Raw genomic sequence first — 23199 nt, forward strand, 5'->3', positions numbered from 1 at the left:
TTCTCTGGAATCTCACGAGCTATTGTTGCAAGTTGCAGGTTGCAATTGCAAGTAGCAGCTTTGGCTACGTTCAGGTTGTTGGTGGTTGGTGGTGCGGCGGTTGCGGTGACTGCGGTGGTTGCAGTTGCTTTTGATTGTGGCGCAATGGTTTGGCATGTGCATGTGCATGTGCATGACTAGGGGGCATTGTAACACACACACACACACCAACACAAATACACACTCATGTACATACAGATACGAAAAATAAAATAGCACCACCTTCGTATGTAATATTACCAAACGCGTCATAGAAACATTTGTAAGTTTAAGGAACTTGTGATTACGTTTTAAAAAGTAGAGAACTTTATTGTAATGCATAAGTTAAATTTAGTATTTATTTAATTGTAAGTTTAGTTAAATAAATAGTTAATTGTAAGTTTTTTATCTAATTTTTAGTTTTCATTATTTTTTTTTTTAATTTTTTGAAAAGTAAAATTACTTTCTGCCGACTGCAATGAAAAAAGTGAACTAAATTTTTAATATCTAAGCTATTCTCAATATATTTAATACAATTTATTGAATCAATATATTTTTGTATCTATAAGAAAAACGTAACATAGTGGTGCTAATATTTTTTCGCCAACTGTATGTGTATGCTCATAGTTTTTGCTTGTCAAGAGGCATTCAATTGCCACAACAACAACCACAACAATAACAACTGCTGCAACTGCAACAGCGACTTTTGTGGTTGAGTTTTAAAGTTGCTTTTGGGTTGGGCATTTTTTGTTTTTATTTTTTTTTTTAAATTTTGCTTGCGTTTTATTTTTTCACTCATTATTGTTGTTTGTTTGTTTGCTAAGTGAAAAGCGCTGTTCGATGTTTTGTTTTTCTTATTGTTGGTGTTGTTGTTGTGTGGACACTCATTTTCACCAGCAGCTGTTGTTGTTGTAATTGCTGGCCGTTATCGCGAAAAGTTCAACATGCTTTTTGCATGTGCATCATCGACATTTACAATTTTTATAGCTCTCTTTATACGACACGCAATACCCTCTCTCTGCCTAACTACCTCCCTAGCTCCATCCCTCTTCTTTTCATTCTTTTTTATACACTCCCTGTTATATCGAGCCTTTTAATTTAATGCAAACTGTGCAGGAGTTTGCTCATTAATTTTTATTATTATTATTATATATATATATATATTTTTTGATATAATTCATTTCTGGTTTTTTGCCTTTCACCCAACATTTAAAAAAACCGCCCACAATTTGCCTAAGCCACGTTTTTCTCATCTCTAGGAAGTTGCTCTCAACTTATTTAACTTGTTTTGCTTTTAATTCCAATTATTTGGCAAGCAATAAATAATCGAATAATAATAGTGAAATATATTTTTTAAATGCATTGAACGCAAAGCAGAAAGAAAAAAATGTTTGAGAAAAAAAAAACTCCTTTCACTTTGTGGCAAGCAAACGAAGCGCAGTTGTTGCATTTGTGTGTGTAGAATGTTTGCCACATTGACACACACACCAGCACATACACACAGACAGTGTAACACTGACACACAGACCAACAGACCAACTAAACCGCAACGAAAACGAAAACGAAGCGAAAATCCGAGAAAAGATTGAGACGAAAACGAAGAAGTGTTGCGTTGAATGAACTCTCTGTTTAGAGAGGGGAAGAGGGAAGTGGGAAGAGGGGAAAGAGTCTGAAAAACACTATTTTTTTATATGAAAATATTCTGATTAACCAAAAGTTCAAATTATGCAAGTGTGTCAAAAGCAAAAGCACACGTGGCGTATGCGTAATAGCTATAACGTATACGTAGAGTTGCACATAAAACTGCATTAAAAAATAATGCTTTGTCTAATTAAATATTTGTGTATTAGCTTTGAATATTCTATTATTATATGTTAATATTATAATTAATATCGATTGTAAGAAACACTTTGACAATAAAAACATACTACAATGTTAAAGTTAATATGAATATAGTGAAACCAAAGTCAAAAAATGTCATATTTTGTCTAAAGTTAAATTATAAATTGTTTTTTATGTACACTACTATACAAAATATTTTAAAGTGAAATATATTTTATTTAATTAAAATATTTTAAAACTTTATGTTTTTGAAATTTATATAAATCTCACAAATACATATTTAATTCATAAATATAGTGCACACACTTTAGATTGACAAACTCCATACTCAATGCTAAATCATTGAGCAAAATAGTTTAAGCAAAGTGTAAATATGAAAAGTTGCCGAGTACTTTACTCTGGGTGAACAAACACACTATCCGCTGCTCTCTATCTCTCTGTATCTTTGTATCTGATGGATGCACTCGACTACTTCGCATCTCAAGCCGCAGAACTATAATTGAAATTGAATTTCTATTTTAAATCAGTGTGTGTGTGTGTGAAGAGTATGGGAAGAGGGAGGAGGGAGCTGCTGCGCTTGAGTGCCTTTAACATGTACTTCAAATAAGCTGATTAGACAGCAGCCCACACATCATCATCACCATCATCATCACAACACTCTCAAGTCCAGTCCAGTTGAGTTTAGTTCAGTTCAATCTCAGTCTCAATTCAGTTGATAAATAGCTAACAATTTGGCAAATGTTTAAGTGGACAACAAGCGAATCATTTAAACTATATTTAAAAATAAAAACACTAAAAAATTAAAGAGAAATAGCCTCAACATTAATATTGTTACACTTCAGCTCATCAGAATGCGCAATTTTGTTGTTTATTTATTAATTTGATTTGTGTTTTGTTTTACTTCATTTTTTTATTTTTATTTTTTTGACAGCATTACGTAATCGGCAGCTCTTGTTTTTGTCTCGAGTGCTATTGAAATTTCAGTTGTTGCTTTTTTGCTACTTCTTTTGTTTGCCTTATTTTTTGATTGTCTTCTTTTCTTTAAATTTGTTTCAATTTCGATTTCATTTTCAATTTGATTCTACCTTTTATGCTGTTGTCGTTGTCGTCGTTTTGTATTCTAATTATAAACACAACAACATCTGCAAACGGAAGCATCTTCAATCTTCAGCAATCGGAGCACATTTCAAATGTGATTTATGATAATTTTTAAGAGTTTTGGGCAATCCATTAAGACTTGACATTATGGTCAGGATTTTAGCAATAGACAGAAACTGAAACTATTTGCAAATTCAAAGCAATTGCTGCAAAAATAATTTAAAAGCTATGATGATATGATAAAATTTAATTCGCAATTATGATGATGAATTAAATTAGATTTTAGTTGTCAATTTTTTATTAAAATTAATTAATTTAAGTCGATTGATCGTCAGAAAATTAATCGAGTTAAAAAAGCTTTGGCGAAAATTGAGTTTTTGACAAACCAATATCTCCAATTTTGTTGCATAGTGTAGCTATAGGAACAAACTGCCAGCTCAAAGATAGTTTGTTGTTCTTGCTTAAAACTCGTTTATTTACCACTTTTGGCATTATCTCTTACACACGAGTATTATATATGCACATATATATGTATTATCGCACCGTAAATGGAAATCCATGGGGTTCGTAATAATATAATTAGATGCACTTATTGTCGTCGCTGGAGATTGCGTAATAGTAGACGTTATAAGTTGATGGCCATAGCCAATTTTTAATGGCACGTAGCCCGAAAACGTTGGCACGTTGTCGAAGAAAGTGAAATTACAAAATTCATAGCTTTTTGGCATAGGAAAAAAAAAAATAAAAGAGGAGTACAATGTTGAAATTATTATGAAAATAAATTTAAGAAAATAAATTAAATTAAATTAAATATGCAGTTCATTCAAGTTGTACAATCGAAATTCATGCACGTCTATTCCAAATGTCTGGCCCCTCAATTTGACCTGCTGATTAGAAATGTGAATGAAATGTGTGTACAATGTATAGTGTCGAGTGTATATATGTATATATAGTAGTTGGTTTATAGTATGCCCCTTCATAAATAGGGATTTGAGGCCAACGAACTTGTGCTCTTCAATTTGACTGTGAAATTTTTTGTGCACGTGCAACAAAAAATGAACCTTTGTGCTGTTGGAATGAGATTGACTGGTGATTGATGGTGATAAGCTACTGAAAGTGCACGTCAGATTCCAGTGCTATATATAATGTATTATATAGAGTACTGCATACTATATGAAAGTCCATTTGTGTTAATAATATTGTTTGTGCAAGCACTTTGTATGAAATGTATTTGAAAGCTGTTGCTGTCTATCGTCATCTCATTCGTTCCCACTCTCTCTGTCTCTTTTGCCGGCAAGTGCATTAAACTCAAGTCGCGTCTTGACATTTGCGCTGACATATGGCAAAAAAAAATAAAAATAAATAAATTGTAATAATAATAAGAATAATAAAAAAGTTTTTTAATCAAAAATGAAATTTAAACAATTTATTTAAAATCGCGCAACGCTTTACAATAAATAATTCACAAAGATGGCACAATTTCAAAGCGAGACCGAGACAAGTAAAACCCCTACAAAAAAGAAAGAAAAAAAAGATCTCTGACAAACCACTTAACACAATTTCAAAGACACTTAACAGCACAAATCACCGAGACACAGATACAGATACTTACACACAAACAGCTACAGATACACAGATGCAGATACAAATGAGAGACACGTGTGTGTTTGCTTGTTGCAAGCGGCAATCCCCAGATTTGTGGCATTAGTCACCTGTTTGTGCCTCGACTCGACTGTCTTCTCTTCTTATATTAATAGATACATTCGCATTCTGAAATATTTATAGATCTGAAAAGATATGTATCTGCCACATACCGACTGAACATCCCACAAATCGCGTGGGTAGCTCAATTATTGCTTGTGTAGGAAATAAAATTGCAATCGTCAGTGTCATATATCTGACACATTCAGACGGAATTCTTTCCCTACCTAGAGAAAAATTTTAAACAAAAAACTTAGCTTGAAATGCAATGCTTAAGATGTTTTGCAGACTAAAAGATTACAAATATATTGTCAACACTTTTAGTTTTTAATTAATGCAATTCCTTAGGTATGTAGAAAGTATGAAAATTATTTAAAAGCTTTAAAATTGTTCAAAATTTAGATACAGAATCAATCCTGAGTTCAAATAATGTTCAAAAAGACATTCCGCAAGATAATGGTTTCAGTTTTCACAGAGTTATGGCAATAAAAGTAAAAATTATAGTGTTATAATTTAATGAAAAAGAAGAGGATCTACGGGATAATTTTTAAAGCTTTCGAATAATTGTATTTGTGCAAATAAAAACAAACTGCGATCTATGCATACCTTTTAAGTCGTATTATAGCATTATCTGACTGCTTCTTCCTCTTCTTTGATCTCTATAATCAAGCCCAGCGAAATCTATAAAAAAAAAAGCTGCCCAAAACACCTGACAATATGACGAGTAATAAATTCGCTATATATAGTAAATAAGTACATCACACATAAGTATCTCATATACATTGTATAATGTGATTATAATCCGCAACTGAATCTAGATCACACACACACGACTGCAATTTGTTGATACAACTGTTTTTTTTTTCGACGTTTACCAATACAGCTGACAGTTTTTTTTATAAAGCTGAAATAGCATTCCATTTAAATCGGGCCACAAAAAGAAAACTATCAATAGTATACAAATTTATTCCTATATACATATTTATGTCTATTTAAATGTTTTATATATTGTACTGTTTCAGAATTAATTGTGGCTAAAACAGTTTAAGCTTATAATTCGCAAGCTGTAGTTATTGAGGATCGCACTGAAGAAATGTCTTTTACCCATTTCTTTATATTATTATTTTCTTTTTCTCCTTTTATTTTTCTCGACAAAAAGGCGCCACTTGAAAAGGTTTTTGTTTTGATCAACAAAAAGTATTTTTAGGTAACTAAAAATATCTATATATATCTATATATCTCCCCTTCTTTAAGGTATTTTTATATATAGATTATCTTTCGCTTTTTCTCTACATTTTACTCTGTATCGACAAAAAGGCGCCAATTGAAAAGGTTTTGTTTTTGATAGACAGAAAGTATCTTTAGCTGTGTGTATCTTCTTTAAAGTATCTATTTTTAAAAATACTGTCTCTTTGTCTATAAAAAGTTGACACGTGCTTGCCTTTCGCTACATTCTTTTTTTTCACTGCAATTTCAAATTAATCCATTCGCGTATCAACTAAATACAATTAAGTGATTATTTATTTATTTTGTTTCCTCTGTCCATGTGTGTGAACTTTAATTGTGTTTTGTTTGTACTTATAATATTACTAGTATTCTTTGTTATGTTGTTTTTTGTTGAGTTCAGTTCGGTTTGGATCGGTTCCGTTTCGTTTCGTTTTGTTCTGTTCTGTTGAAATAGATGCCACGTTTATTTCTCATTGTTTTTTAGCGTGACTTGGCGCTAAAAGTCATGCAACGCACACAACTTGTAATTACAGCTATAAGTATCTGTATCTATGTAATAATGATCAGCTTTAAGATACATTTGTATCTGCAGAGCTTTATAATACTGTTTGCTGTATTGAAATCAATCAAAACCGTTTATTATTATCGAGGCTGAGTTGAAAACCTTGGAATCTCGTATTTGGAAAGGCAAAACACTATCGTTATGTTGTCTAAATATATTAGCTGTGTATTATAGGGTATTTTCAAATAGTTGTTGTAGCAGCAAATTGATTTTCAAGTGAATATTAAGTATACGCCCGCGTGTATAGGGTAACCCAAAGTCAATAAAAACAATATTTACATGCTTAGTTATTGCTATGCTCTTAGTACATTTTTTTTTGGTCACATTTGCTACTTGAGAATGCGACTTGTTGTTACTTCTGTAGTGGTTGATTGTCTAGTGGAATTGTAATTAAAATTGATAAATGATTTCGTGCCACAAATGTTCTGCGCTGCTATCAATTACTTCCTGAGAAAACATCTGCCTGACGAACAAAAGTAATAACAAAAAAAGAACGTCACAGTTTGGAGTATAGAATACGGTCATCCAGTTATTTATGTAATAGTCTATATATTTATATTAGATATATACAATATATCTCATTCTGTCGATCTGCCTAAACTTAGCAAGCGATTGTTTTGGGCATATAGAAGATTTTTCGCGCGTGTTCTCGTGCCATAATAAAATAGTATCATGATAACTGCTGATCGTGATAACCGCACGTTGTTTGGAAAATAAAAACTGCACGTCAAGCGGCAAACTAATCAACGTAATGTACACCGCATAACAATTATATTTTGCCATTAACTGATTGTATTTTTCTTTTATTTTTTCCCCTAATTTTTTTTTTTTTTTTTGAAACCAAAACCTTTTGACAGCTGTTCTTTTTGCACAAAAATGTGCAATTATTATGTTCAAATAGGTAAATAATAACAAAGACAACTGTTTCAACAGACGCAATGTGGACAGATTTGATTAGAATTTGAATCTATTGACATTGTTCATTTGAATAAATTGACAAAAATGTGCAGCTTACACAGATAATTAACTTCTTTATGCAACAAAAGGAGGAACTATTACTGTTCACATGCTAAGTGCGTAAATTACTTAAAAAATTATTAGCTGCAAGTGTGATCTTGTGAACAGTTATGGCGACACTTGTTCAAATTTAAAATAAAGTAAGGTTTCAAAAAATTGACTTTATGAAAAATTAAAGTTAAAATTAAGAATTTTACAACAAATTTTTTTATATATATGTATACATATTAGATACTTTAATATACTTTAACTTGGCTACTTTCGAAGTTAAGAAAATCAAATCGCATTTATATACATTGCAAAACTTACTAATTTTATGGCATTTATTTTTTGTGTTACTCTGTTTTGTTATAATAAGCTGCAATTAAATTGTGCAAAGTAATTTAGCACAGTGCTAAATTATTATTTAAAATCATTTTGTACAGTTGATTGTGTGTCGTCCAATTAGCTGATATCTTTTGTTGTTATTATTATTATTATTATTGCATAACTGTCGCTGTTTCAAGTTTCGATTTTGAGACTAAAAATAGGCATAAAAAGCAACGTTAGACAATGCAAAGCTAATGAAAGACAACAACAATAAAAACAGCAATGAAAGCAAAGTAATTTAATTATTTAAATTTTGTGTTGTTCATAGACTTGTCGTGTGTACCGTTCAATTTATCGCTACTGAAAGAGTCGGCAAACGCACCTTCTCTCTTTTCTCCCTCTGTCTCAGTCGCTCTGCACGGCGGTCACGTTTTATGCCGTCGGGTCAAGATTAGCAAAAACTAAAACTGAAACCGAAACTGAAAATGAAATACAAAAATCAAAGCAAGGCGAACAAACGTCAAACGAAAGCCTACAGTGACTAAAATCAATATACACAAACACGCATACTCTATCTCCCTCCCTTTTTCTTTCACTCTCTCTCTCTCTCTCTCTCTCTCTTTTACTGTATCTCTATCTCTGTCTTTGTGTTATCAAAGAAAACCATTTCCGTCATCGCATCAAAAAGCTTGACTCGAAATTCTCGCTGCACTTTCATTTTCGGTCTGTGGTCCGTTTTATTACCCCACCTCCCCGCTGTACACTCTTTCCTCCTTTCCTATACCCTCCCCGTCCGTCCGCTTTGCTATCGACCTCTGTTTGGTATGTGAAACTATGCCAAAAACCGCAAGTGAATCTAGTTGTATTGGCCTGGCTAAGCAAGGTTCGACTGTCTGACTCTCTGTCTGTCGCTGTGTCTCCCCATCCGTCTATACACTGAACAAAAAAGTGCACTGTTTATATAAATAATTGTGTATTAACTTCTAAATTCCGTAATTTATCTTAGAATCAAGAACAAAATTCTTTGAACTTAACTTAAAACTAAATAAGATAAATTATGTTTATTTTAATTGTATTTACATTTAAAAAGTTTTTTGGTTTTTTTTTACTACACTAAATAAACATTTTAGGTTGGTTTTTTTATTGTTTCTGAAATACTCCTGATTAAAAAAAATATATATACAGTTAAACGTTGATGTGAAATTAGTTGAATTAAAGTGTTAACAGTGATATTTACTTGTTTTTTCTGTCAATAAATAAATAGTGATATTTACATAAATGTTTTCTCTCTGTGTAGTTGTATAATTGAATTGTAGTCGCCGCTATACACGTATTTGAAATGTCGGTCGAACCGGTTTCAATTTGGCACTTGGCCCGGCATAATAATTAAGGTTCATTTGCATTGAAGGCGCGCTAGAATTCGGTTTTCGATTTGATTTTGATTTTGGTATTCATATTGGAAATGTAAACGAAATTGGATTTCGATTTGGTTTTCCAATTCCAATTCGAATTGAAATTATAATTGGAATTTAAGCTTTTTGTGTCGCACTTTCCTTTGGAAAATATCTACAATTTTTTTAAGGTCAAGCCAATAAAAGTAAGCTTCTATTTTTATACTAACTTATTTTTTAACCAAAAAAAGCAGTCGACAAAAAATTATTCACAATTTAAATAAAACTGAAAAACAACAAAAAAAAATTAAAATAAGAATCTAAAAACATAACATTTTATCAAATGGAAATTATTTTGGCACTTTGGAAATTCAAATAAATCGTGAATTATTTTTAATTTAATAACCAAATGGTTAAATTATATTTAAATGGAAAATGGGACTTTTAATAAACCATTAAAATATATATCTTAAAATATTATTTTATTAAATGAAAATTATTTTGAACTTTAAAAGTTCTAATAATTTCTAAACAATTTTGAATTAAAAACTAAAAGGATAACCATGCAGAATTTGCTACAAAATATTTTGCTTAAATTGAACGCATAAAAAATGCATGCCGCTTCAGTTATAAAAACACAAGATACAAGATACATGTGATATGTACAACAGAAACTGACAATTTGCGCTTGCGCATACTTATTAGGTCAGGGTCACACTGACTGACGGACTGACTGACGCTCGAGTCTTGCCAAAGAGCGCAAAGGCAACGCCATCAACAGCATCATCATTATGATAATAATGATCATCGTCATCAACATTAGCTACAGCTACAAGTGGCTACGGATACAGATACAGATACAGATACACTTATATAGTAACAGATACATTGGCTGCAAGACTACAATAAATGGCATTAATAATAAAGGTACGGACGGGGGGTATATTGTGGCAGGGGGGGCAGCTGTCAGAAACAAGCAAATGTTGTGGCCTTTTTTACATTTATTTTTTTTGTATTTGTAATGCAGTGCAGTAGTTGAGTGTGTATGTGTGAGATTTTGTATCTGCAAGATACATTAACGCGCTAAAGTTGAAACTGAAGTATAGCTGTTGTTATTGTTGTTGTGGATGGTTAGGGGCATTCATCATAAAGGCTAAAAAAATCACATTAATCTTTATCTTTTTTTTGGCCACTTTGGCAGTTGAATTGCGTTACTTACGTGTGTGTGCGTGTTGTGTTTCTGTGTGTGTGTCTGCATTTTGTTATTATTGTTGTTTTTTATTTTCGATTTAAGCTGCTGATTAACATTGAACCACAGGCCACAAAAAAATGCGCGATCATTTCATGCAAAATGCCAAAGTAACGGTACATGCCATATGTATCTGTATCTGAATATATAAAGCTCTCTGTTTATGATTATTATTATTAATAAATTGAAAGGTCACTCCATAAAATAATGAGGTACATAAATAATAAATGAATAATATGCCAATTTGAATGCATATATAAATAATTAAGAAAGCTGCTTTTTTAATCTATTTTTGTAAAATCTCGAGCTTTATCTGTTGTGTTTATCATTACATAATTTTGTCTCAATGCAAGATCAACAACAACAACTGCCTAAGAATTCAAAGCTCAGCTGTTGGCTGTAAAACTCATCATCTGCTCTTCTTTCACTTCTCTTTAACAAAGAGAGAGCGAGCTTTGAGTTATTTATTAGCCAAGCGCGTCTAACTCCGCTCTCCCTGTCTCTCTCTCTTATCAGCAATGTCCACTGTGTGGTTATTTGACGTTGCACAGACAGAGAGAGTGTGAGATAGAGGGAGAGAAGGCAACGCGTCGGATAATTAGTGAATGAAAAAAAAACAAAGTCTAAAAATAGATGAAATACCGCAAAGCGAACGGCAAAAGCAAACGTAGCACAAAAATAATATACAGAAAGAAGCAAAGTATTTAAGCAATTTGCGTTGCGACAACAAACAGGCAAAAAATAGCCAAATTTAATAAATTAATGAAAAAAAAAACAGCAACAACAAATAACGAATCGAAAAGTGGGCAAGCAGCAAAAATGCACTACGAATAAGGCATAAAAATCAGCTCACACACACACACACACACACTGACAGATGCTGAAATGTGCATGATCGCTTTATCAGCTGAGCGCCCGCATTGCAGCAGCAGTCAGCGACAGAGCGACGAACCGAACAAACGAATGAACGATCGACCGAGCGACCGAGCGACCGACTAACCGAGCGACCGTCAAGAATTACCTGCAACAATGTAACGTATGCTTATGCTTGCCCTTCTAAAAACACAAACACACACACGCACATAAATGCACATACGCAGGCAAACATGCTCGTAACTGACTCAAAGTCGCCCTCTCGCACACTCACTCACTCTCTCTCGTACTTAAAGTCACTCAGTTGCGCGCCACTCAGTCACTCAGCAGTTGGGTTGCCTAAAGAGCGCGGCGCCAGCCGCGACGCTGCTGCTGCGTCGTGACGTCAGCTGAAAAAGCTTTTTGTGCTGTTGCCGTTGCTGCGCCGCGCTGCGCTCACTCGCCAATATTCTAGTAAGCATTTCAATTTCATTTGGTTTTCAAACGCGCAACGCAACGCAACACACGACGCTCGCTAAATAAAACGCAACGCGCGGCGCATTAGTTTCAACAAAAAAAATATAAGCATAAATTGTGTTTGTGTGTGTGTTTGTGTTTGTGGCCAATTGTGTTAAATACGTATATATAAAAAAAAAATAACAAGATACTCGTACCATATAATTTTATTGAAATCAAAAAAAAAAAAAAAACAAAAGCAACACGCACAGTGGTTAAAGAAAAACGAAGAATTAAATTTGAAAAAATAATCAAATAAATCAAAGCATTTTTGCAGTTGCAGTCGCGGGTGCGTCGTCTTCGCCAGTTTAACGGTAATGCTGCCCCCCTACCACCCTTCACATTTACTTCTTCTTTGGACATAGCACACTTACACAGATACAGATACAGCCATGTGCATATATGTATATGTATATGGCCAGCTGCTAAGTTACACTTGTTTGAGCTTTGCTTTGCAAAGACTTGCAGCCACTGTTTTTTGTTGTTGTTGTTGCTGTGGTTTTTCTCTTTCTTTAAAAATGAAGAAAAAATGAAGACGAAGAAGAAGAAAATAAGAAAAAACAACGATTTTCACTTTTATTTGAGACCAGTTCAAGTCGCGAGTCTCTCTGTCTAGGCCAACAATTCATTCACGCCATATACACCTGTTTGCGTGTCTTGGTAGGTGTGTGTGTGTGTGTGAGTTGCTATGCAACAACTGCAGCATAATCATCATCATCATCATCAATGTTTAATACATAATGAGGTTTATTCATTGTGTGTATGAGCACAGATGAAATTGGTGAAAATTGCAGCGTTAATTTATTATTTGTGGAAAAAAAAGATACGAATACATTGCAGTGAGTATACTCATACTCACACTCGCACTCACACTCACACTCAATATTGTGAAATTCGTTGTAAAAAAATAACAAATAATAAAAAATGTGGCAAATGGTAGAAAAAAGAGAAAAATATTTTATCACAACGCTTGCCAATTAAAGGGAAAAAATAAGTAACAAAAAAGTGAGAACGCAAAAAAATTTAGAATAAACGACTAGCAGATACGCCGTTAACACTATTGCCCTTTTAGCTAATGCATAGTGTAAAGTAAAACACAAAAATATTTAATTTATCCATTTGTTTTGGTTGCATTTATGCTTAGACTTTTATTTTTGTCCAATTTTATATTTTTAACCTATTTTTTTTAAACAAATGTGTTCCAAAAATGCAAACCAACCAAAAATTCATTTATATTCTATTATAAGACTACAAAAATGGACAACAGTATATCAATATTAAGTATGTGTAGACACCAACAACTGCTTGTTAAACTCGACAAAATTTAAATTTTACAAATAACAGGGTATATGGTAATCATTAAAGCAAAGCTAGCTCTTAGACACTACAAACTAGAAATGAACTGTGAACAAAGGTCGCACTGGCCACTTTTTCAAGCAAAGTACAGGGTATAAGAAAGTTTACACTCTTTTACACACACACAAGCACGATCTTATCAACAATCAAAAAAAAGGCATGCGTACATTTAATTAAAATTTTGTTATAACTTTGTATATTTTATTTTCTTGTTGTCGCGCAGCCAAAAACTATGTCAGAAATTGTGTCAAAAACATGAAAAAAAAAATAGCAATATCAGCAACAAAAGTGCATTTAATTAGTTAAAGAAATTAAGAAAAGTGCCAAATAAATTATGTGTTAATTTTAGTTATTGTGTAAATTGAAGTTTAATTGAATTATGTATGCGATTTGTGACAGGAGAAAGTCAAATTTCAAATAGTTGCCAGTCTGACACACACAAACAAAAAAATACATACGTTTACACAGTGCATGAAATGACGATAAAGTTATGAAAGATGTTTAACAATAAATTTGCTGAAATGTGCACTTAATTTTATGTAGTTGAAAATAAACAAACAAAATGTAAACTGCAAAAAAATAGAAAATAAAAATTCTGGTTGCTTCATGAAAATGCAAAAACATTTAAGCTATCAACAATTAACAGAGTGTCTGCGTCAAAAACAATTAAAAAACAATAAATTGCAAATAATTGCCAGAGAAATATATCGTTAAGTTCTCAGAAAATAAGGTTTACACGTGGCTAAAAACAAGTATAGTGCTTATCAGAATTACAGCTAAATTGTGTGTGAAAATTCCAGAGAATTCATGTAAATGCAATCTAAAATAAATAAAAATTTGTATACACTAGAATATATATGCGATTATTCTCGAACAATAAATGTTATCAAGTTCCACAACAACAAGATTTGTGAATTAAATATGCAAATGAGTCACACAAATTTTTTTATACGCTACTGTCTGTCCTTTCGCTTTTTGCATTTTATTATTTTTTTGTTTAACATAGATACGGTTTTATTAGGCCTCTATTATTAAACAATAAACACGATAAGTTTCAGTTGCAAGAAAAGAAAGTAATTAAGAGTCTTTATCGCCGTAGGTGATAAGAGTCAAAGCCTCTGATGAATGGCGTGTAAACAGCGATAACGAATAATACAATATCGTGTTAAGCGTATATCGTGTAAACGTTGCTAAATCTTGAAGCTTGTGAATCATTCGCATCGCTAGCGACACGCAAGAATCTATTTGAATTAGTTTATAGCTCTTGGAAAAAACATATTTGCACGCAGTGTTAAACTCTTGTATTAGGAGAGACAAATACACTTTCCATAAGCTTGGTCTGTAATGCCAGAAAATTCAATTGTTTTCTTGTTTTTTCGAGAAACGTACAAACAAAATGATAAAAACAAAAGCGACACACAAACACACTAAAAGAGAGACAGAGAGAGAGAGAGAGAGACACCAAGCAGTTACAGAAAGTTGTGTAACAGACGTTTTAATACTCTATCAACAGCTTAGGGTTTTTTATATTTCAATGGTCAATTTTCAATATGTTTTTATTTCAAATTTATTTAAATACAAAAAAAATTTTTATTTTATTTAACTATTTCTATTATACTTTCTAATTATACTTACTACATTGATAAAAAATAATTAAAAATAAAATAAATAATAAATCAAGAATATTCAATATTTAATGTTTTTTTAAAAAAACAAGTTAACAATACTTTTAATAATGGTTTAATTTTTTTTATATTTACTTTACTCCTTAATTTTCGCCATAGTATTTAACTTTATTGATTTTATTTTTAAATCAAATTATTTATTAATTAAATAAATTAATTTATATTTAATGACAATTTTTAATTCAATTTAAATAGACTTTTGTCGACTGCTCTTAGTTTGACATTCAATAAATAAGCAGTTCAATCAAGTCGTTTTTGCACCAAATTTCATAAAAATAGTTTTGAAATTGAAACATAAAAACATACAACATTGGACTCAAGAAGAATATATGTAAAAATAAGATCTCAAGTCGCACTCGCATATTTCGTGACAAAATTGAAATACTCTTGGGATAAATTTAATGCGAGATAGTGCCTAATTTAAGTGCTAGATAAGGGAAACCAAAACTAGACCCAGGCCCACATGTCGATGTCGATGCTGATAAATTGAGTAACAGAAACAGAAACAGAAGCAAAGAAGCAAATCAAAAAGAGAGCGAAAAGAAGCAAAACATAGAGATAAAAAGAGACATTCGATAACAACGCGGAAATTTTGGTTGAGAATTTGTTTTTTTTTTTTTTTTGGCTGTTTTCAAAATCATTTTAGAAGCAGAAGCAAAAAGTTCCTCAAAGGCAAACGGTGAGACCTTAATAATAAACAAATAAATTTAAAAAAAAAAAAAGAGAAATAAACAAGTAAACAACATGTTAAATGTGGGAAAAAAAAACTGAAAATTATAGAATGTACGCGTATGTAGGCGGCGTCAGAGAGAGACAAAAACTAATAGAATGAGAGAGAGAGAGAGAGAGGGGCAGAGGCAGAGAGACGGAGACAAATGCGAAATTGAGCAAATTTAAAGCAAATTAATTAATTAAAGCAGCCCAGACCCCGGGCGGCAATTTGTTGGCATTGGTGGCAATAAAATGCCAAAAACTAAATAAAATGATTAAATGAATACACTCGGCAACAAAATAATGTCGAATAAACAGCTTGTTAATGGCAAAATGAAGCAGCTGTTGGCGTATTTCTAATATAAATGTGACTTTTAGTATTATCTCAATTGTTAAACGCATTAAAAATCATTGAAAATTGCGGGAATAAGACTCAAAAAAAAAAGTTTTGTTTAAGCTGAAAGCTCTGTTCAGTGCAAATAAACTTAAATATGTAGCTCTACTTAAGTTCGCTTTAATCGAAAAGCTCTGCTTCAATTTCTACTTTAACTGCCTCTAAATTCTTCTATAAACTTTGCCACATATTTGTAGCAAGGCTTTAAGTTAAAATAAATTTGTCTGTCGCTTAAAGCTCTTCTTTTATTTATAATTCGGGTCTAAATAAGCTGAAATTGAAAATAGCTTCAAGTCAAATAAAGTTAATTGAATTTACCTCTCTATTTTAATTTATCTCCTTTTATATGAGAAACACTTGCACACATATACAATTTCTAATGCTGATCAAAATAAGCTTTGATATTTTTTGAATGTGACAAAAAATGTGTGTGAAATTCTTGCAAACATAAAACTAACAATTGTTTTTGTTTTCTTTGCTTTTTCTTCCGTCTCTGTCTGTTTTGCAGTGCGGGACACTAGACGGAGCCGCTGAACCGTTATTTCATCAGCAGAGGAACAACAGAATGGACGTGTATCAGATCGATGATGGTTTCCACTCGGATGGAGGAACTGAGACACCGCCGCCGTCGCCAAGTTCAGGATCCTCGATAGCCTCGACATCGGATCATGGATCGTTGGAGAGTGTGGATACGGGAGGAACACAACGATTGGCGGTCTTATCATTTGAACAGGTGCGAAAGCTACACAATGTTATGGACGAGAAGGTGGCAATTCATGGGCGTGGCAATTTCCCCACACTGGAGGTGACACTCAAGGATCTGGTGAATTTGGTGCGTCGCAAACTGGAGGCGGATGTGAACAGTGGAGGAGCTGGTGTCCTGGTCAAGGATATACGTTTAAATGGTGGTGCCGCTAGTCATGTGCTGGCCAACGAGGATCAGCCCTATAATGATTTGGATTTAATCTTTGCCATCGAATTGAGTTCACCGCGTGTCTTTGATCGTGTCAAGACGGCCGTGCTAAATACCCTACTCGATCTAATGCCCGAAGGTGTTTGCAAGCGTCGCATCTACACCTGTTCCCTCAAAGAGGCCTATGTTGGTAAAATGGTCAAGGTGAATAATAATAATGATGGCGATCGTTGGTCCCTCATCTCCCTAGGGAATTCACCGGGTCACAAGAATGTCGAACTGAAATTTGTCGATACAATGCGTCGGCAATTTGAATTCTCTGTCGATTCATTCCAAATAGTATTGGACTCATTATTGTTATTCTACGATTGTGCTGCATTGCCAATATCTGAGAATTTCTATCCCACTGTGGTGGGTGAATCGGTATATGGAGACTTTCAGGAGGCATTATATCATTTGCAAAAGAAATTGATCTCAACACGACAACCGGAGGAAATACGTGGCGGTGGATTATTGAAATATTGTAATTTATTAGTACGCAACTATACGGCTGTTAATTCACAATTGATCAAGACATTGGAACGTTATATGTGCTCACGTTTCTTTATCGATTTTCCCGATATTAATACGCAGACCACCAAATTGGAGGCGTATTTGCGCAATCACTTCTGGGGTATTGAGGAGGAACCGCTGCAATATGAGTATCTGATGCATTTATATAATGTTGTTGAAATGTCCACAGTGTGTCTGATGGGACACGAGCGTCGGCAGACACTGTTGCTCATCCATTCGCTGGCCAATCAGGTGAAGCAGCAACAGGAGCATCAGTATCAGCAACAGCAGCAGCAGCAACATCATCAACATCAGCAACATCAGCAGCAGCAGCAGCAGCAGCATCATCATCACCACCACCAGCAACATCAATACCTACACCAGCAGCAGCAGCAACATCAACATCAACAACAACAACTTGAGGCAGCTCAACAAACTTCAGTTTTAGCTTTAGTTTCAACGCCAACACAAACGCCTCAAGCACAAACAATTTATGTGCAACAAGCAGCGCCAACAAATGCCACCATCTGTTGCAGTCCCAACACAACAGCAGCAGCAGCAGCAACTGCAAGCGCAGCAGCAGCAACAACAGCAGCAGCAGCAACAACAACAACTGAGGCCACGCCCACACAGACTATACAAATACAGGCGGGTCCGCCGGGTCTTATTTATGCCAATGGCGTTTACTATGCACCTGTGATACCCAGCACCATTTGCACCTGCAACTCCACCTGGCTAAGCACGTGATTGGTGCAGCCACAGCAGCAGCAGCAACAACAGCAGCAACAGCAACCATACGATCCACAACAGCAGCAACAACAACAACAACAAGAAATACAGCAGCAACACACCAACAACAGCAACTACAATAGCATTAGCAACAATAGAGCAACTGCAACGGAATTGGAGGATGATAAGAATATTGATGATGATGATGATGATGATGTGGCAGCCACAGGCAGCTTGGTGCTGACCCAACAGCAATTGCATATAAACAATTTGCAATTTTATAGTCTGCAGCAGAGACAGCAACAGCAGCAATACAAACGCAACAGGCAACAGCAACAGAAAACGGAACAACAGCAGCAGCAACAAGTGCAGAAAAAGCAGCAGCAACATGAGCAACAACTACAACAGCAGCAACAACTGCAGAAAAAGGAGCAAAAGCAGCAGCAACATAAGCAACAGCAGCAAAAACTTGAGCAACATCAACAGCAGCAGCAACAACTGCAGAAAAAGCTGCAGCAACAACAGTTGAAACAGCAACAACAACAACAACAACCTGATGCGCAGATTTTAGGCACGTACAGTGGGCAATTTGCATACTTTTATCCGTACGATGGATCAGCGCCCAAATTGTTGCTGTTGGGCGAAAACTCATATTTAAATGTGACAAATCTATGAAATGCAAAATGTTGAAAACTCGTATATGAATATGTAGTATTTTGTTTCATGAAAATTGTGAATTTCAATTTAAACTGATAAGCGAAAACTCATATTTAAATGTGACAAATCTATGAAGAAATGTACAAATTTTTGCCACAAAATAAGTTCAAAACTGTTGTTAAAATGCAACTAAAGAAGTTCCAACATAAGAAATGTACAAACTGTTGTTAAATTAGCCGCAACAAATGAAGATAAATGTTGTTAACAAAAATAGACCATAAAAATTGCAAAACAGAAGATGACTGAAGCCGCTAATAGGAGGAGAAGGAAACTAAGGAAGGAAGAAGGAGGCATTGAAGAGCAGAAAAAGAAATCAAACTAAACCCAAGAACAATTACAACAACACCTCCACTATGAAGTCTGGAAACAAGCCTACAAATTTATATAAACATTTATACAAACAATACACATACATACCAAACAAGACACTAAAAAATTTTCAAAATATTTTCACTTTTGCGCCGCTAAAAAAAATTATCTTGTAACGAAAAAAGCAATTTTTGAAAACTCACTCAAAGAACTCTTGTATACCAAACAACTTAAAACTTTGCACTTGTACAACTATATCTTTTTTTTTTCTTTTTTCAAAAGAAGCCCCTTTCCATTCCACCCCACCCCCAGCTATTTAAAAAAAACATTACACGTTATACTATTGATTTTGTAATAAAAAAAAAACATGCAAAAATTGCGGCGCAAAAAACACACGTAAAACGGAATTTGTTATTTCTTTTTTTTTGTATTCAGTTGTTGTTGATCGATTTCAGCTCAGTTGTAAGTCCAGATACCCCCTTTAAAAAACAACCCCCTACTACTAGTAAAATCCCTCCAAGACACTAGAATTTTTGCTCTGAATTTGTTCGTATTGCTTTAAGGCATCGAAATTCCAATCAAATTATCTACGTACGTATATAAAAAAAAATACAATATACTAAAACAACACAAAAATAAATAAAAATACATGCATATATTTAAAGAAAACTTAAAAATACTTATCAAAAAAAAAAAATAAAATAAAATACTAAAACTGAAAAGAAAAAAAAGATTGAAAGGCAGAAATTATGACATAATGTAAATAATTAATTAATTAATATTATATTAGTCCAATTTTTAGCTGTCGCAATTGAAAAAAAGGAAAAAACAACAAGAAAATACTGTATTTATATTGTATATGATTTAATTGTAACTGTAACTCTATATAGAAATAACTGTACAATCATTATGTTCGGAAAAACGCAGTGTAGTTGATTTTTTTTCAAAAAAATAAAACTGAAACAAAATGTATCTCAGCATAAGACGTTGCTCAATGGAAAAGCGTTAAATATAGAATGGAAAACTAACAACTGAAAATGCAAAATCAAAATCTCTTACAAAAAAAAAAAAAAACAAAACATAAAAATACAGTAATAAATATATGTATAATTTTTTTTACTTGCACATTTTTTATAAAGTTGCCGACAGAAAATGGGGAAAATTTAAACAATACAGAATTTTCCGAGTGTGTTTTCTAATTATGCTTGTAATGTAAATGTAAAACTGAAAACTGTAGTTCATAATCAAATTGAGATAAATATGTCTAAATAATAAATATTGTATCTAGTGAAGTTTAACAGCAGCAACATGTACACATGATTGATTGATTGATTGATTGATGCGATAAAATGTGTGTGAGAGTGAATTGATTGTTTTGTTTGTTCGTTTTGTTTGTTTGTTAAATCTGCTGGGTGATAATTTATGAATGATTCAACTGATATACATATAACGCATATTATATATATATACATACATACATCTATCTATGCTATCTATCTACAATATTTATAATCGAGAATGAATTCTTTAAAATTCTATTTAAATGTATATTTAATTGAATAATCAATGAAAGACAAATTCAAGTCCAACAACAACAAATTATCTATGTTTCCTGTTAACTCTGTAAACTGTAAAACTGTGTAACTATAACTTTAACATTAACAATAACATTATATGTAACTGTTGACAGCAACTGTTAACTGCTTACACTGTACTGTAAGCCTGACTTTGGCGTTTTACTTTTTTGTGTACTTTTTGAATTTAGTTTAACAATATTGCTAAAGCAATTGTGTTTTGAATTTTTGTATTGTATTAACTTTAGTTTAAATAATGTGACATAATAATGTTTATAATGTGTATATGTGTGTGTATACGTATGTATACGTATGTATGTATATTCAATGTATTCCAAACCAAAAACAATCACAATCAAACATTTTTGAAACTTTGCTCACAACTGGCTGCATGATATTTTGATAAAAGAAATATACATAACAAAAAAAAATATATATATATGTATATATATACAGACATATACACATCTATATTACTAGTTATATAGGTATACATATAGTAAAAATAGGGAGAATGATTGAAGCTGATAAATAGAGCGAATAGTCTGTAAGTCTGTGTAGAGAAAAGTGGACATTTTTTGAAACCATAGCATGTAATTTTAAAATTTATACAAAATAAATCAAAAAAAAAACTACAGAATACAGAGTTATAATTTTAAATAAAAATTAAAAAAAAAATATATGAAATGAAATCAAATCAATCAACAATCTATTGAGATTTGTACATAATATTATAATTATACCTAATTATACAATACTACTTATATATGTATATCCAATTAATAAACAGACACACAAAGATACACTATACACCTGCATACACCTACACACAATACATATATATACTTATTACATTATATAAATATTAATCTTAATTATTATGTGTATCTACAACAACAATTTACCATATACATATTACTTCTGTGCGCTTCTTGCGATCTAAGGAATTTCAATAAAAACAAACAAAAAATACCTAAAAAGTATAAAACCAATGAAAAATAAAGAAAAAAAATACAAAAATATTAATACAATGCATTTATGTATTTTCCTTATCGATGGGGTCAACTTTACAATCTCTTTGCAGCATGGCCATTGACGTTATGTTTCCTCCTTTCGAATTTCGGGGTATGTTTTTTTTTTGTGTTTTTCTGTTTCAATTGGTCAAACATCTGCTGATTATGACAGAGTCGAGAGTCGACTACATACTACAACAAACTGGACAACTCTATGATGAACTGCAATGGCAACTGCAACTGCAGCTGCATCTTCATCTTTATCTTTAGACTGGACCTGAACAACTTTCGCCTGATGTTGCACAGTTGGTTTCACTCTCAGCACAACATTTAATTCGAAAATTTTTCTTTTTCCTTTATTGTATAATATTTGAGCAGCAACAGCGGCCACAGTCCGTGTCATAAGTATGTGTTTGAACCCGGCTGTTGTTGATAAGTTACGCTTAAATATAAAATATGACAAATATTCTGTTGCCGCGAGCTTGATTTATGATTTTTGCATTTTGATTAAGCTGTCGCAGCTCAAAACAGGCTACACAATAGATACGTGTTCATAGATATTTTTGGCAGCAGCTATTTGACTAATAGATTAATTAAATGGCTTAGTAAAATCAAAACATGCATTATTTACTTTAAATTGTTTATTCTTATATTCAAAATACAATTCAAATTTGGCGCGCAGCAAAAAGCTTTCACTTCAATACGCGCAGCATAGCTGTTAGCTTTTGTCACAGCTCAGCCAGCCATATTAATCTGCTTCATACCAGAACATCTGGTAATTAATAAATACTGAATCAGTATTAAATGTAAACACTGGTAAATGTAAAATTAGCTTAATGCAAATTCAAAATGCAATTATTATTGCAATAAATTAATAACTTTATGAGAATTTAAAATTCGAAATTAGATCAAATTAAGGAAATCATTTTAATGAAAGTTTGAGTTCGTCACCCCAAGGGGAGAGAAGTTACAAATTTAATTCTAAGAAATATATTCAAAAAAAAGTCGACAAAATTCTAATAAAATTTTTAAAAAATTCTATCTTCAATATTGGGAAAAATTAAAAAAAAAATGGTGGAATTTTCTTAGTTCCAACTGTTTTCAAATTGATTAAAATGGTACACGCTTCCAGATCGGAAAATTTTGCAGGGTGGCAGCCTTTGGGCCAAAACAGTGCTTCTACTCAGTGCTGCCAAGTTTTTAGGGGAACAATAGCTGATTCTGGCTTTAAAATTTCAAAATTTGTTATTGTGGTCACTTTAGCACCAAAAATATTAATAGCAAAACTTAGCTAAAAATATATTTAAATTAGCCAGACTTCCAGCTAATAGCAATTTTGAAATTTTTCTAGCAAACGAACTCTGAAAATAGCCAGAACTAGCAATTAAATAGCTAAGTTGGCAACATTGAATACTGTCTACAACGCCACCGCTAGCTCCAAAAACGTCTAAGCTCTCAAAAAAA

General features: G+C 32.7%; 1 protein-coding gene across 9 annotated transcripts in view; it reads left to right on the forward strand.

Moving 5' to 3' along the window:
• The window catches only part of LOC117783526 (terminal nucleotidyltransferase 5C), a 59992-nt gene extending 38644 nt beyond the window's left edge, over positions 1-21348 (forward strand). For 7 of the 9 annotated variants that reach the window (XM_034620951.1, XM_034620950.1, XM_034620954.1 and 4 more), the window contains 3 exons: positions 16437-17796; positions 18232-18452; positions 18561-21348. In XM_034620951.1, the coding sequence (XP_034476842.1) occupies positions 16437-17796; positions 18232-18452; positions 18561-18797 (1818 nt within the window). In that variant the 3' untranslated portion in view covers positions 18798-21348. Of the gene's footprint in view, positions 1-10846; positions 12097-16436; positions 18453-18560 lie in introns of those variants that run through there. The other 2 variants (XM_034620959.1, XM_034620953.1) reach the window with 2 other exon arrangements.
• The last annotated feature ends 1851 nt before the right edge of the window (positions 21349-23199 follow it).

Source organism: Drosophila innubila (assembly GCF_004354385.1).
Source record: "Drosophila innubila isolate TH190305 chromosome 2R unlocalized genomic scaffold, UK_Dinn_1.0 1_C_2R, whole genome shotgun sequence".
Classification (NCBI taxonomy): domain Eukaryota; kingdom Metazoa; phylum Arthropoda; class Insecta; order Diptera; family Drosophilidae; genus Drosophila; species Drosophila innubila.